The sequence below is a fragment of the Heliangelus exortis genome, chromosome 13 (genome assembly GCF_036169615.1).
Source record: "Heliangelus exortis chromosome 13, bHelExo1.hap1, whole genome shotgun sequence".
Lineage (NCBI taxonomy): Eukaryota > Metazoa > Chordata > Aves > Apodiformes > Trochilidae > Heliangelus > Heliangelus exortis.
This window is the reverse complement of record NC_092434.1, coordinates 817,082-831,032: the sequence shown is the minus strand read 5'-3', so window position 1 is coordinate 831,032 and position 13,951 is coordinate 817,082. Positions and strand designations below refer to the sequence as shown.

General features: G+C 42.0%; 1 protein-coding gene across 4 annotated transcripts in view; it reads left to right on the top strand.

Moving 5' to 3' along the window:
• Positions 1-2,139: 2,139 nt before the first annotated feature.
• Positions 2,140-13,951, top strand: part of BANP (BTG3 associated nuclear protein) — a 135,833-nt gene continuing 124,021 nt past the window's right edge. For 3 of the 4 annotated variants that reach the window (XM_071756550.1, XM_071756549.1, XM_071756548.1), the window contains exons 1-2: positions 2,140-2,290; positions 12,682-12,826. In XM_071756550.1, the coding sequence (XP_071612651.1) occupies positions 12,757-12,826 (70 nt within the window). In that variant the 5' untranslated portion in view covers positions 2,140-2,290; positions 12,682-12,756. Of the gene's footprint in view, positions 2,291-12,681; positions 12,827-13,951 lie in introns of those variants that run through there. The other variant, XM_071756551.1, reaches the window with a different exon arrangement.

The window sequence follows — 13,951 nt, the reverse complement described above, 5'->3', positions numbered from 1 at the left end:
AAAAAATGAAATTGATTTATTAGCACCCTGAAGTTTTTATTCGTTTTTATAGTGGGGAAGGAAAATAAGAATGGATTTGATGCACTTGAGCAAGTTACCATAGCTTAAATCAGCATATAATTTACAGTAAAGCTATTTCTTCCTATATATTTATGGGCAGTTTCTTACCCACCACCAGTCGGGTGCTGCCAGCATTCCCTGCTGTTCATTTGACATCTACAGGTGGAAAGTTTGACAGGTTTGACAATGAAAGTTTTTCTGGTTTGTGTTTTTGCTGAGAAATTATTTGCTGGCTATACAGAGAGGAGCAGGATCTCCCCTGCTCAGCAGAATGTGAGTTAATTATCTCTTGGGGGGGAAGGTACTGATGAGAAAACAGGGCAGTTTTTACCTCAGATGTGGTTTATGGTGGCAGAGGCTTTTACCAGCAGCTTCCCCCAGGAGGTGGCACAGGGGGACTTGGGTCACTCTGCTTCTTTCCAGCTGGGACCTGGCAACTTCTCACAGGCAAATCTATTGCAGGGCCAACCTGTGCAGCAAAGCCTGAAAGAATCCTGTGTGAAAAGTCAGTTTATTAGCAGTTTAACCTTTGAACTTCCTAATCTGCTTGCGGAGGGGGAGAACAGCACAAGTAAAGCAACAGGCCCAGCTGAACTGCTACTAATTTGGAAGGAGAGGCTGAGGTTTCCCTCACACACCAGCTGTTAATTTCTAGGCTCATAACAAGTGTTTAATAATGAAAACACCAGCTTGAGAAATCATTAGGAGCACTTTTAAAGAAAGGGGTGGAGCAGGTGCCTCTTTCAGCATAAGTTTTCCCATCTGAACCATAAAAACCCTCAAGTCCTCTTCTCTGTAATATCCAGACACAGGAGCAGGAGGAGCTGCTGCTCCCCTGGGGTCTGAAACACTTTAGAAAGTGGAGATTTTGTGACATTCAGAGTTTAATTTCACACAGGTACAGAAGACCTGCAGTGGGCATCTTGAGTTTGGGTGTGACAAAGCTACAGAGAACAGGATTTCAAACCAGTATCTACAGCCACAGCAATGCTGCTCCGTTGAGCCACGGGTCTGTAGGTGTCAGGGCAGAGAATTACAGCTGAACCAGAGATGTGATTGCTTGCCATGCCACTGCAGAACTGAAATAAGCCCCTGCCTTAAGGGATGTTTTAAGGCAGGAATTTGAAAGTCACCCCTGGCTATGCTGGAGCTGAAAAATGAAGCGTAAAGTTTGTTGTCTTTGGGCAACGCCGTGAAATGGAAGGATATAGTAAAATAATTCAGTATTTGGCTTCTTGCAGAGCTAGATGCATACTTCCTCCGTGCTTCTTTATTTTTATCATTCCCAGAAGTTTAACAGAAGGTTTCCCACCCTCGCCAAAGCCATTCTGTTCTCACACCAAATGCAGGAATGAAGCAACAGCACAATCAGCCCGATTTAGCCAATTCCCACTTGCTGCCTGTTCTCCAGCCGTGTTCTGAGGAGGGTGACAGTTTTTTTTCTCCTTAATATGACATCTCCCGTTCAGATTAATCCCATTCCTGCCCTGTGTCCTCTCAGGAGCCCCCAGTGCAGTGCAGGGCTCAGAGCAGGCAGCTCTCAAGGTACAAATATATTTGTAATCTGTTTGCTGACAGCTCCGCTGGCCAAATCCTCTGCCTACGTGGCCTGGTAGGTGTGCAAAGTCTTAATAAAACAGGAGGAGTGACAGTGAAGCGTGCGGGAGCCCCGCAACGCTGCCTGAGGAGGAATCAGAGCCTGGGGGGCACCCGCACCCTCACAACATGGTGGGGACATCACCACCCCGGGGGCGATGGCGAAAGGGGCTTTGCAGAGGGAGTTTTTTTGAGGAGGGAGGTGGTTTTTTTTGAACGAGAGGGTTTCCTGGAGCCCTGGGAGCGGCGGCAGAGCCGGGTGGGCGCCTCGGGGTGAAGGGGAAGAGGAGTGAGCGGCGTGCGAGTCCCGCCTGGGAGCCTCTCGTGTGGCGCGGACTACAACTCCCAGCACGCACCGCGCCGGGCGCATGTACTACAGGTCCCGTCCTGCTCGGCGGGGGCGGCAACGCGGGGGCGGCGCGCTGCCCTCTGGGAATTGTAGTCCCTTTCCGGCGGGCGCCTCGCTGAAGGGCGTCCGGGAGGCTGCGTCTGCGCGGGCAGTCGGGGAGGGAGGCGGCGGAGAGGGCGCAGCGCGGCGGCGCCTGCGCGCTGTGGGGAGGGAGCTCTCTCGCGAGGAAGGACGCCATTATCGCAGCCGCTCGACAAACACCACGAGAATTCAGCACCGCACACGGTAACCGCGGCGCCCCGCGGCCGGACGGCTGGGGCTGAGCTCCCGGGGGGCCTGGAACCGGGCGTGTAGCCCAGGGCCCCTCACAGCCTTTCCCCCGCTCCTCACCGCGCTGCCCCACAGCACCCCCGGGGCCGGGAGGCGGTGGCTGCCGCCGCTGCCGCTGCTGCTGCTGCTGAGGGGAGGAGGGGCCCAGAGGCGGGGGGGCCGCGGGCCTCCGCCCCCTCCCTCACCCTGACGGGGCAGGATGGGGGGGGACGACCAGGGGGATTCGCCTCTTCCCGCCGCGGGACGCCGGAGATGGGGCCTCGGCGGGGGGCTGCTCTTCATCGCCTCGCTCCCCACTCAGGCTTGGGGTGGGGTGTGTGTCCTCCCCCCCCCCCCCCTCATTTTTCCCCTCTTCTCCCCCCCCCTCATTTTTCCCCTTCCCCCCCACCTCTATTTCTGGCCCCTTCTCTCTCTACCGCAGCGGAGGCCTCGCTGGTCGTGGGGCCTTGGAGATGCGGGGGCTGGTTGGGCCCTCCCCGGGTTATGTCCCTGGGGACCGTGCCCTTTCTCTTCCCCACCCACCCACCCGTATTCCCTGTTTTCCCCTTGGGAAGGAGCCTCCCCCGGGTGGCGAACACGCTGCACTCCAGGCAGGGGTTTGGGAAGGGGTTTTGCTGAGGGTTTTCCCTCCCTCCCTCCTTCCCTCCCTCGGAGGGTGGAAGTGGTGACATTGGCACTGCCTCTGCTGCTGGCAGAGAGAGGGGATGGGAAGGGGCTGCTCCTTTTCACACTGGGGGGGAAAAAAAAAAAACCAAACCCACCCGGATTGTCTCCTGAAGGTGCTGTTGTGCCTGTGTGGTCATTTAATCGTAGGAAGGTTTTTTTTGTTTTTTTTTTTTCACAACCCTTATCGGGTTTAATATTTTCTGGTCTCCTCACATTAGTCATCTGTTTAATAATAACACACTCCCTCTTCCCTTTTTCCTTATTTGCAATTCAAATGTTGCTTTTTAAAATATATATATATATATTTAATCCTGGTGCTGTGGGAAGTTGTGTACTTAACCAAACATAGTAACTTTATCCTGCTATGGGGCATCTAGTTTATGTATCAGCTTATTTTTAGAGCTCTCCAGGGAAGATTTTTTTTTTTTTTTAAGTAAACAACTTTGGAAGGTTATTAGTAACTGAGTGATTTGCTCCAGTGGAGTGTTGTAAAATTATAGTTTGGAATGTTTTGGGTTTTTTATTTGGTTTTGGCCTTCTGTGTGAGGTTACATTAGGTGTAGTGTCCTGTTCGCTGTTGATGGGAGGCTTGCAAGAAGCAAAGGTAAACTTGGAGAATTTTGTAAGGAGATAGTAACAATTTTAAAAAAACAAACAACAAAAGATACTGTCGTGGTAATTTTGTAGCAGTGCTCCTTGAAATAATGTGTTTTCTGCGAGGAAATATTGATACATTTTCAACTGAGTGGCCGTGGAAATTGACCAGAATCCCAAGAATGTGGTTGTGAAGCGGAGCCTTATTCTGGGTATTAATTAACAGCTTGGCAGTAGTTCAGTTTTCAATAATACATGAAAAGACGGTAGGAAGCAAGGCTAGTGAATTTATTGTAAAGATTAAAAAGGCTGAGTTTGGGTTGGGGAAACATTCCATCTCCTTCAGAGGACCAAAATTCTGTAATATTTGTTTTGAAATTTGTGCTCTCTCTTCCAATAGCAGTAGCTGGCTTTCATGTCTTAATTATCCAACCATGTTTAATTTATTGTGTGGTTACTGGACAGGTATTAAATTTTAAGGTTCTTTTAACTGAGTAATTGATGAATAGAGTAATTGAATAATAACACAGTGCAGCAGGGCATGCCAATTATCATGGAGAGGGTTCCATCAGCACATGTCCCAAAAAAAGGGCTTGATTCCTGCCTGGGCTGGTTCTAACACAGTCCAGGAGAGTTCTACACTGGTTTGGACTAATTAGTTGAAGAAAGAGGATTTTATAGCTATAGCTCCATGTAAGCAGAGTGGATTTACCTGGATCTTTGCAAGGAGTTGGGCAGTGGGGTTCAGACCCACGTTAATTATAGCAAAATCCTCAAGCACTTTTGAGGTTCTTTCTGGCCTTGCTTTGAGCTTTTCCTTAAAACCCATAAAGCAGTGTTTGTGCAGGAAAAATACATGCCTTCCTTTTGTCAGAACTTGGATGTCTTCACACCTTTCAGTGAAGAATGCCTTGAATTCAAATTGCTGGGATGCTCCTGAGCAAGTAAAGACTCTGACCACACTAATACTGAAAGCAAGAGATGGGCATTTCTCTCTCTGCACAGAACCTCTCCTTGAAACTCTTTATGTTAATCGAGCAGGAGCTGCTTAGAGGAGGAGCCAAGGATTAGAATAAGAACAAAAAAAAAAAAAAAAAAAGTCTATGTATCCTGAACTTTGCCAATAAATTTTTTCACAGATTTCCCTTAGCTTGAAACTTGACATTTAGTTGTTAACTGCTGAAGTAATTTTATTTGCTTTGGGGATTTTTTGGTTTTGTTTTGTTTTTTCAGATTCATTAAAAGGGTAATTCCTAATCTTTTCCCAGCAAACACAATAAAAAGTCTTTAAAGTGACTTCAAATACTTGTTTCTGTTTCGGTTTTAGGTTTTTAAAGCTTCTGTTAAGCACTCAGCTTTGCCTGCTGCTTGTTAGCCTGCATGTGAAGATGTTATGCAAAAGTGCACAAAAGGATTAACTCTGTGAAATCCTTTGCCTTTGGGACTCGAAATAAAATAATTTGTGGTGTTGTCTGTTGAACAAAATCATTTCATCTTGCTTCCTGCTTAGAAAACTCTGGCTTAGGCCACTTAAGGGAAAAATACATTAAGTTGAAATTTTCCTCTGGAAATTGGAGCACCTGTATTTTATGATGAAAAAAGAATGCACCTCTCCTGCCCTTGGAGTGGGTTCCAAACAGCTCTTAAATTAAACACTCCCTTCCTTCCCTGCTCCTTCTGCCCAAACGAGTCTCACCTAAGCAAGGTACTTTACTTTAGCATCCTAGGGTTACACAGTTTTGCACATTTAAAGCTGGGCTTGCTTTTAGTTTCTCTGGAGGAGGGAGGGGGAGTGGAGAAACAGGATGAAACTGTGCTGGTGAAAGGATTTCAGAATGGGAAGAGCTGCTTGGTTTACATTTTTCTTCAGAAATGGTGCTCTTCAGTTTATTTTCATAGGTATTTTTGGTAAGAGTTTCAAAATACTGATTTTTATCTTTCTGTTCTAGAAAGGTGCTAAGGCCTATTTCAGCAGCTTGGAAGTTTCTTTTTTTCTAGATAGCTAGAGGAGGTAAATCTATCCAAGACTGTAGAGTAAGCAGATTATTGTTGTATATTTTATGTTGGCCACTGTGATTTTTTTTTTTTATAGTTGAAGTCTGTACCAAGATTCGGGGCTGTCCTTGTCACCCCTGGAATTTCTAGATCAGAAAGTGTCTCCACTGTATAGAAAACCAGCAGTGCACATATTAGGAAAACCATGAAATTATAGTAAAAAAAAAAAAAAATCCTGTTTCCTTTTGTTGTCAAAGATTCTCTTTAAGGTAAGCTGAGCACATAAGGATAAAGCATGTGGCAGAAATTGAACTTGAGCTGAGTGTTTGTCGTGGTGAATCCAGTCCTGGGGTGCACACTGAGTTTGCACTGAACAGGTTACTGAGGGAAAGCCCTCAGACAGCCAACACCAGCTGTGATGCTGCTCATGAAGCTCTTTTCTTGAGTATTTTTTTAGGAAGGGGAAAAATTCTGATACTGAAACGACAGAACAACCCAATGAAAAACTGAGCTTTCAGAGGTAAAAGTTGAAAACTATGCTAATTTCCTTAACATTTCTGGAAATTTTTCTTTTAAGTACTTGCAGGATTTTTTTGGTGCTGTAATTAATAAAAATTCTCCATCTAGTGGATGAAAACATGAAGACAACAGAACATCTGGTTCTGCGTGCTGCATCTGCTGCCTGAGCAGTTCTTGGTTTTTTTTTTTTTTTTTTGCTGGGTTTCAGCCACACTTGGAAAATTGTGCCTGGCACTGAAGATGCAGAAAACTCCCCTCTGCCTTCAGGCACTGGGTCTGCAGACACTTGGGTATATCCAGTCCCTGTGGATATCAGTAAATTCAATGGGACTACATGTCTGTATAATCAAAATGAAATTTTTTTTTTTTTTTTGCATGTCTAAGCACCTAAAAGTGTATTTTTAAGAGGTTTTACCCTAACCTGCCAAGCTCACTCAGCAGGAATCCTCCAGGATGTGGCAGTGCAGGTGTTGGCCCAGGACAGCAACCAGAGCATTTATGCAAGGTCCTCAGAGGATTTATGCTCAAGTTGCTGGCATATTTTAGAGAAAAAGCCAGACTTTGAGATGATAAAAATGTTGCAAGCCCCATGCTCCTTGTGCCAGGAGGTGTTTGTTGGTCTGAGCACCCTGGAAAGCAGGACAGGGGTAATTTCTGTCTGAGTCTCTGGGCAGTGGTAGTGTGTTAGAAGAGTTAGAAAAAGGCATCCAGGTGATGGCTTGTGCAGGGTGGAGTGAGGGAAAAAAAAAAAAAAAAAAGGGCAATACTTCTGTAAGCAAGACAATAAAAAATAATAAAAATCACGTGAGCTGTCATAGCAATATTTGAGAATTTATTCCTCCCTGTGAGATTTTTGTAGTCCAAAGAAATTTTAAGATCTTTTATTCTTGGAGCAGCTGTTTCCTTTTTTTTTGTGTTGCTATCTGTGTTTTAAGAACATGTACTGCATGCAGTCTATCAGCAGAGCATCTCTGTGAGTGATATTTATTTTATATATCTCCAGAATGTTATGGCTGGTGTCCCTGCTTTCACAGATAAGGGATGTTTCTGTCATGTTTTGGGAGGATGGATTTTTTTTTTTTTCTGATCTCTGGTTGAACCAAAGATGCCTGTAAATTATTACAGTATTTCTTTTAAATTCTTAAACTGAAACCCTTGTTTAGTTTTACTACAAAATTTGCATTAAACAATGTTTTAAGTTGCCATTTGAGGTGGACTGAGAAGGAAAGCTAAACACATCCTGGAAAAGATTAGAATCTCCTTTATGATTTTTGGTAGTAAAGAAGTGTAAACTGATTTTTTTTTTTTTTTTTTTCCCTGAAAATAATTTAAACTTCATATTCTGATGGGCTGCAGCTCCAGAGAGTCAAAGCTTGAGGGGTACTGGTAGCTCTTGTGCTTGCAGTGCATTTAACTCTGAATGCTCTGAAATTTTGGATTTTTATTATGTTATTCCTCATCTGGTACAGTATATTTACACTTGCACTGACGTGGCTTGTTGGGGAATTATTAATTAGTGTAGGAAAGCCCTGTGCCAGCTGCCAACCAAAGTGACTTTATCTTGGAGAAAAAGCCAGGCTCTGGGATTATGAAAACATTCCAAGTCACAGAGCAAGAAACTAAAAGAGCACTGTCAGGTCTTGAGGCTTGTAACACCCATCAGGAACTCCAGGTGTGGAACGATAGGAGCAATTCCCAGCTCTTCCCACGGGAGTACGGACAGGGGTTGTTTCTGGGAAGCTGTGACAGACTTCCCAGGGCAGGGGATGTGTGGCTGGGTCAGCAGGGTCATCACCCCAGCACCCTGGTGAAGATTTATCATGGGAAAAAACTGGGGTTTGTGCTTGGAATGCCTCGTGGCTGCTTTTGAGTAATTTGCTGCTGGAGTGGATTAAACTGAACAAAGCTTGGGGTGGATTATTCCTTGCTCAGAGACTTCAAGCTCCTTCTGGGCTGGGTCCCCCAAGGGAGAGGAGCAGAGGGAAAGCTGAAGTGAGCTCACTAAAGCAGCAGAGTTAATGAGCATCCTGTCCTCTGAGGGGCTTCCCTTCCAGGGGGAAGATGATCTTTATACCATAATCCCTTTACAGCAGAACTTTGTCCTCACTGAGGATTAATATACTTGCATGCATGGGTGAAATACCTTCTTATCACCAGCTTTGCCTTTGGAGTTGCTCTTCTGGAAAACTTTTATAAGTGTCAGCAAATTCTGGCTTTTGCATGATAAGGACCTTTTTTTGTCCCATTCGTGGTAGCTATTTGCCTCAGAAAAAAAAACCAAAACAAACTAATCCTTCTATGTATTTATATATATATATTTATCATGCATATTATATACTTATTATCTATATTTTACATTTATTATATATATTTGTATATATTTTTAACAGGAATTACAGTCGAAAATTTGCCTTAATCGATTTAAGGAAAAGTGAAATGAAGATGAGGAAAAAATTTGGGGCTTTTGGGTTGGGCAAAGTAAAAAAGTGTTTGCAATTCAGCGTTTTGCTTTCCACACAATCAGAAGTAAATTTTTGTCACAGTGCAGACTGAAGTCTGAGAAGTTTTTTCATTTATCAATAGCACTGAGAAATATTAGCAGGGGAGTGATTAGCTGCTCAAATAAGGCAAGTTCAATTAAACCCTCTAAATAGAGCAGAGCTTTGGAAATTGTTTGGGTTTTTTTAATACCATGTTTACCTTCACTAATTACTATGAGAGAGAAGATTTATGTTTTGTGCATGTTTTTATCTCTTAACAAGGCATTGGATGTTTTTGATTATACACTTTGGAACGATGCCTTGTGACTTTGGGAAGCCATCAGATATTTCAGTTAAATAGGTTTGTTTACAAGGGGCTGCTCAAAAGAATTATTTGGAATTAATGTTTGAAAATAGATTAATTAAATTGCATTAAACGTGTGTGGAAAAACTAATCTGGAATTCAGGTGAATTTAATTCAGTTGCTTACAAATATTAATTTACTTAATTAAACAAAGGCTACTTTAATTCTGTGTTAAGGGAATCAATTCTGAGTAACAGTGTTGGTAGGGAGATTTAGTGCACTTCATCTAATCTGCTTTAAATTTATACCTTTAGTTGTCTGCTTGGTTTTTCTGAGTGTTCCAGTGCTGGAGCCACCTCCTAGCAAGTGGTTTTAGGAATGCTCTTGGTTTTATGCTCCCCTTTTTGGTTTGTTTCTGGCTATCAAAAGCCAAGAATAGGGTTGAGCATTTGTCTTTACTCTCAACTAATAATACAGAAATAAGGACATGAATATTTTTAAGTTTTGATGGGTGATGAAATGGACTATATTTATTATAAGAAGATTTAGTTGATGCTTGTTCTGTCTTGGGATCTCAGGGCTGTTTTCTCAATTATTTTTTTTTTTCCCAAGTATTTTTCACAGTGTGTTTCCTATGTCTGATTATTGCCATGATTAAAATATAATGCAATTTTTACATGGTGGTGCTTGATTCAGCAGGACTGGGTTTCTGTTGGGTTTCTCAGCAAAAGGATTACCAAAGCAGTGTCTGGCATGGGGTGGGGAGAGGGTGGACAGACCTGATCTGGGGTCTGACACAAGAGGGCTGAAGGTTTAGAAACGTTTGAGGGAAGTGAGATGCGAAGGCACCCAGGGCTGAAGTGGGAGGAAATCTTTCTGAGCCCCACTGCAACCTGGTTTTCAGTTTTTGCATTGGGTAAGAGCTGGATCCATCCCTTCCAACCCCCAGAAAAGCCCTGGGGAGCAGGGATGGGTGCAGGGTGGATCCACCCGAGCAGCTCAGCTGGAGTCAGTTTGCCCAAGGCCTCCCTTGGTGGATTTATTAATGAGAGATTTTCCACTGCCTGCCATGAGCTGTCTTGCCATACCCCTTCCCCAGATAATGGCAAATTGCCTCTAAAATACTGCTCTGGTGATCCAAATTCCATGTGCTGTTTGGGGGGGAAAGAGTGGGCAGATTTCATGTCCTGTTGTAATTTATCCTCAGCTTCCTGGCTTTCTGTTAATAGTTTTTTCTTACAGCTTAATATTTGTTCCAGGTAATATTTCAACATTAGCTCCTTAACAGCAATGTACATCCACTTAATTTAGAATCAGTGGGTCCTAGGATTTCAGCCAGAAGAAAAAAAGAGAAAAAATAAATAAGAGCTGGGAACATATAGCACATTTCAAGAAAGTATTGTACACGGGAAGCTGCTGGTAAACACTGAGTAAAACGTGTGGAAATTATATTGGCAAAATTATTATTTTGAATTTGTTGACTGGGGCTTTTTAAAGCTGATAAACCTACCTAACTCATCCTGTTAAGTTTTATTGGGCTCTTGGTTCTGAAAGCAAGGCCAGACCGCTGCAAAGGTTTTCTCATATAAATTGAAATTCTGAATTCAGTAGAGAAGTCTTGATTCAAGTTGTGGTTCCAGTGCCCAACGCATCTTACTTGGCCACTGCTCTCCTCATCCCCACATCCAGCACTCAACAGATTTGTTTGTTTTCCCCTTCTGCTTTGACACAGGAGCCTCTGGTGGCAGCAGAATTCTGTTTTGTTTTGCCTGTTGAGAAGGCAGAAATGTGTTCTGTCCTGCTGCTGGCTGATAGCCTGCGGGCTGTGTCTGGCTCACTGGAGTTGTAATAAATTTGTTTAAATGGAAATAAATACTAATGTTATGGAGATACTTCGCTGTGGAGGTGTTGTAGTAGCTGTTCTGCCACTCATTGCTTCTTCTGCCCTTGTTACAGGGCCCTGGGACAGAGGATTTTGGTTCTTCCTTTCTGATAAGGGGTTGGATTCTTTCAGATCACTACTCAGGAAGAGCAGAGTCTGAAGAGAGAAATAATTTTTGCGTTGAAGAAACCTTTAATTAATTTCCGTGATTATTAAAGAATTTTGGGAGGCTAAATACATGCATCCCATGAAGTGGGTTTAAAGAAAAGCATTATGAATCCTTTGGAATGTTGTATAAAAGATTGCTGGAAGTGTAGCTAGAAGTGGCTGAAACAACACGTGAAATCTTGACTTGTGGAAATAGGCAAAGTTGGGTTTTGTTTGGTTTGTCCTTTTTTAGGGTCTGGAGAGGCTTCCTCCAGGTTGAGGGCAGGGTTCTCAGTAGTACAGCAGTATGTAAGATTATGAAACAGTAACTGTAGCACAGCTGGTTTATTATGTTAAGCCTGGCTGGTGACCAGGATTTCTCAGAAATGGCAAATATCATTTGCCAAAATGGCATCCATATGCACTAATGGATTGCCAGGTTTTTTTGGGCGTGCTGCCACGCTCTGGCCTGTCCCAACAGTTTTGTTTTTTTTTTGTTTTTTTTTTTTTCTTTTTTGCCATGATCAGAATTTCAAATGACTCAGTATTGGCAGTGCTGGTATTTTGAGTAAACAGCTCTGATACGTGGGGAGTCCTTTTGAGATGGGCTTTGCTCAGGCCAGTCTCAAAATTCTTCTGTAGGTTGTGGCTGCTCTCTTCAAAAATTTGTATTCCACCTGTCTGGCTTCGTGGCTTTCTTGTGATCAAGTGGAAGAAGGAAAGAGGAAAATCTTTATGCATAGTTGGATTTGATTCAGTGTCAGTGTTAAGGGATGAATTGCCCTTTCCATTGGTAAACCTCACATTGTCTCTGGTGTGTTTTTTGCTTCAGGTTAAAGAGGAAAAAAAAAAAAAAATCTGCTGATCTCTTGGTTTCGTTGTCCATCCATTTGTAAGCTGTGGGAAGGCACAAGTGTGAATGGCTCCAGTGATTTAAATTCAGTTTTACAGATTAAATGTTTCTCTTGAAACACCAATAAATAACATTGGCAGAGAATTCCAGGGAAGCAGGGCTGAGAAACGTTTTGGCTTTCAAATCAGGACCATATTCTGAAAGTAGTTTTATCAGAATTGAGCTGTAGAAAAAACAGTAAAGTTCAATAGCCAGAAAAAAAAAAAAAGAAAAAAAAAAGTCACATTTTGCTTCATGTCTAGTGGTAGTTAGTTGCAAGGAGACTCTTTGTGCTTTCTGAATATTTTTGTAGAGTTTAGGATTCTTACATGTAAGGTGCATGTAGATCTGTACAGAACACAGTGATTACACATGGAACATGGCTTGGAAGTTTCCTGTGCTTTTGCAAAATCAAGGCTAAATAGTAAAGTCTAATCCCTTGCAAGAACTAATTGATCATTTGGGAATTAAACCCCTGCAGTTTAGAAAGGGTCTTGCATGTTCTTAAAACCTTTGAAACAGGGAAGGTCAATTTAGACCAAAACATTTGATTTTGGATTTTGAGCTGCCACATCTCTGAAGCTGAAATGCTCTCTTTATCCATAGGGAAAGTGCAGAAAAGTGGATCACAGAGCCACAGGGTTCTGGATCAGCCAGGAGAGCTTCAACCCTCATCTCAGTCCTAGCCCAGAAAGCTTTACTCACAGAGGTGATGGGAAGTAAGAGCTGATACCACTGATCACTTCCTAGGTTGCTCACTCCTGTTAGGAGCTGCATCTCCTTTTAGAGAGGAAGAAAGAAAAAATAAAGGCAGTGTTGGTCTATCAAAACACCTGTATTAACGTGCCTCTCACTGCTGTTTTTCAGGGTTGCATGACTTGCAACATCACTTCTCTGGGGACCTGCAGTGGTGTCTGACTGGATATTGTGGCCTGGTTCTGAATGATGTCAGAACAGGATTTGGCAGATGTTGTTCAGATTGCTGTTGAAGACTTGACTCCAGATAACCCAGGTACAGTAGAGAGATGGTTGTCATGGCATAAGGAAGATCATTTATAGTATTTTCTGCTAACAAGGTGGAAGGTTGAGCTTTTCTTGAGAATACAAAGCAGGGCTGCAGATTTTCTTCTTTTTTCTTTTTTTTTTTTTTTTCTTTTTTCTTCTTTCTTCTTTTTTCTCTTTTTTTCTTTTTTCATCTTTTTTCTCTTTTTTTCTTCTTTTTTCTTTTTTCTTTTTTCTTTTTTCTTTTTTCTTTTTTCTTTTTTCTTTTTTCTTTTTTCTTTTTTCTTTTTTTTTCTTTTTTCTTTTTTCTTTTTTCTTTTTTCTTTTTTCTTTTTTCTTTTTTCTTTTTTCTTTTTTCTTTTTTCTTTTTTCTTTTTTCTTTTTTCTTCTTTTTTCTTTTTTCTTTTTTCTTTTTTCTTTTTTCTTTTTTCTTTTTTCTTTTTTCTTTTTTCTTTTTTCTTTTTTCTTTTTTCTTTTTTCTTTTTTCTTTTTTCTTTTTTCTTTTTTCTTTTTTCTTTTTTCTTTTTTCTTTTTTCTTTTTTCTTTTTTCTTTTTTCTTTTTTCTTTTTTCTTTTTTCTTTTTTCTTTTTTCTTTTTTCTTTTTTCATTTCCCTTTTCCCTTTTCCCTTTTCCCTTTTCCCTTTTCCCTTTTCCCTTTTCCCTTTTCCCTTTTCCCTTTTCCCTTTTCCCTTTTCCCTTTTCCCTTTTCCCTTTTCCCTTTTCCCTTTTCCCTTTTCCCTTTTCCCTTTTCCCTTTTCCCTTTTCCCTTTTCCCTTTTCCCTTTTCCCTTTTCCCTTTTCCCTTTTCCCTTTTCCCTTTTCCTTTCCTTTTTTTTCTTCTTCTTTTCTGAGAGGCACTTGTCAAGGCTCCATAGCAAGTTTTCAATAGCTTGACTTGGATATCTTCAGTACTCTAGATCAGCTAATGAGAGCACTGGGGCAAGTTCCTAATAAAATAATACAAGATAATTCTTAAGTGCTAAATCCTCAGTGCATGTGAAATGAAGTCTTAGATTTGGATACAAGTTGGGTTGGTTTTTTTTTGTTTTTTTTTTTTTTGAGAAACAGTAAGCCCAGAAAACTATATGCAATACATTAATTAAATGCCTTTTACATTGTTTTGTTTTAGCCATCTA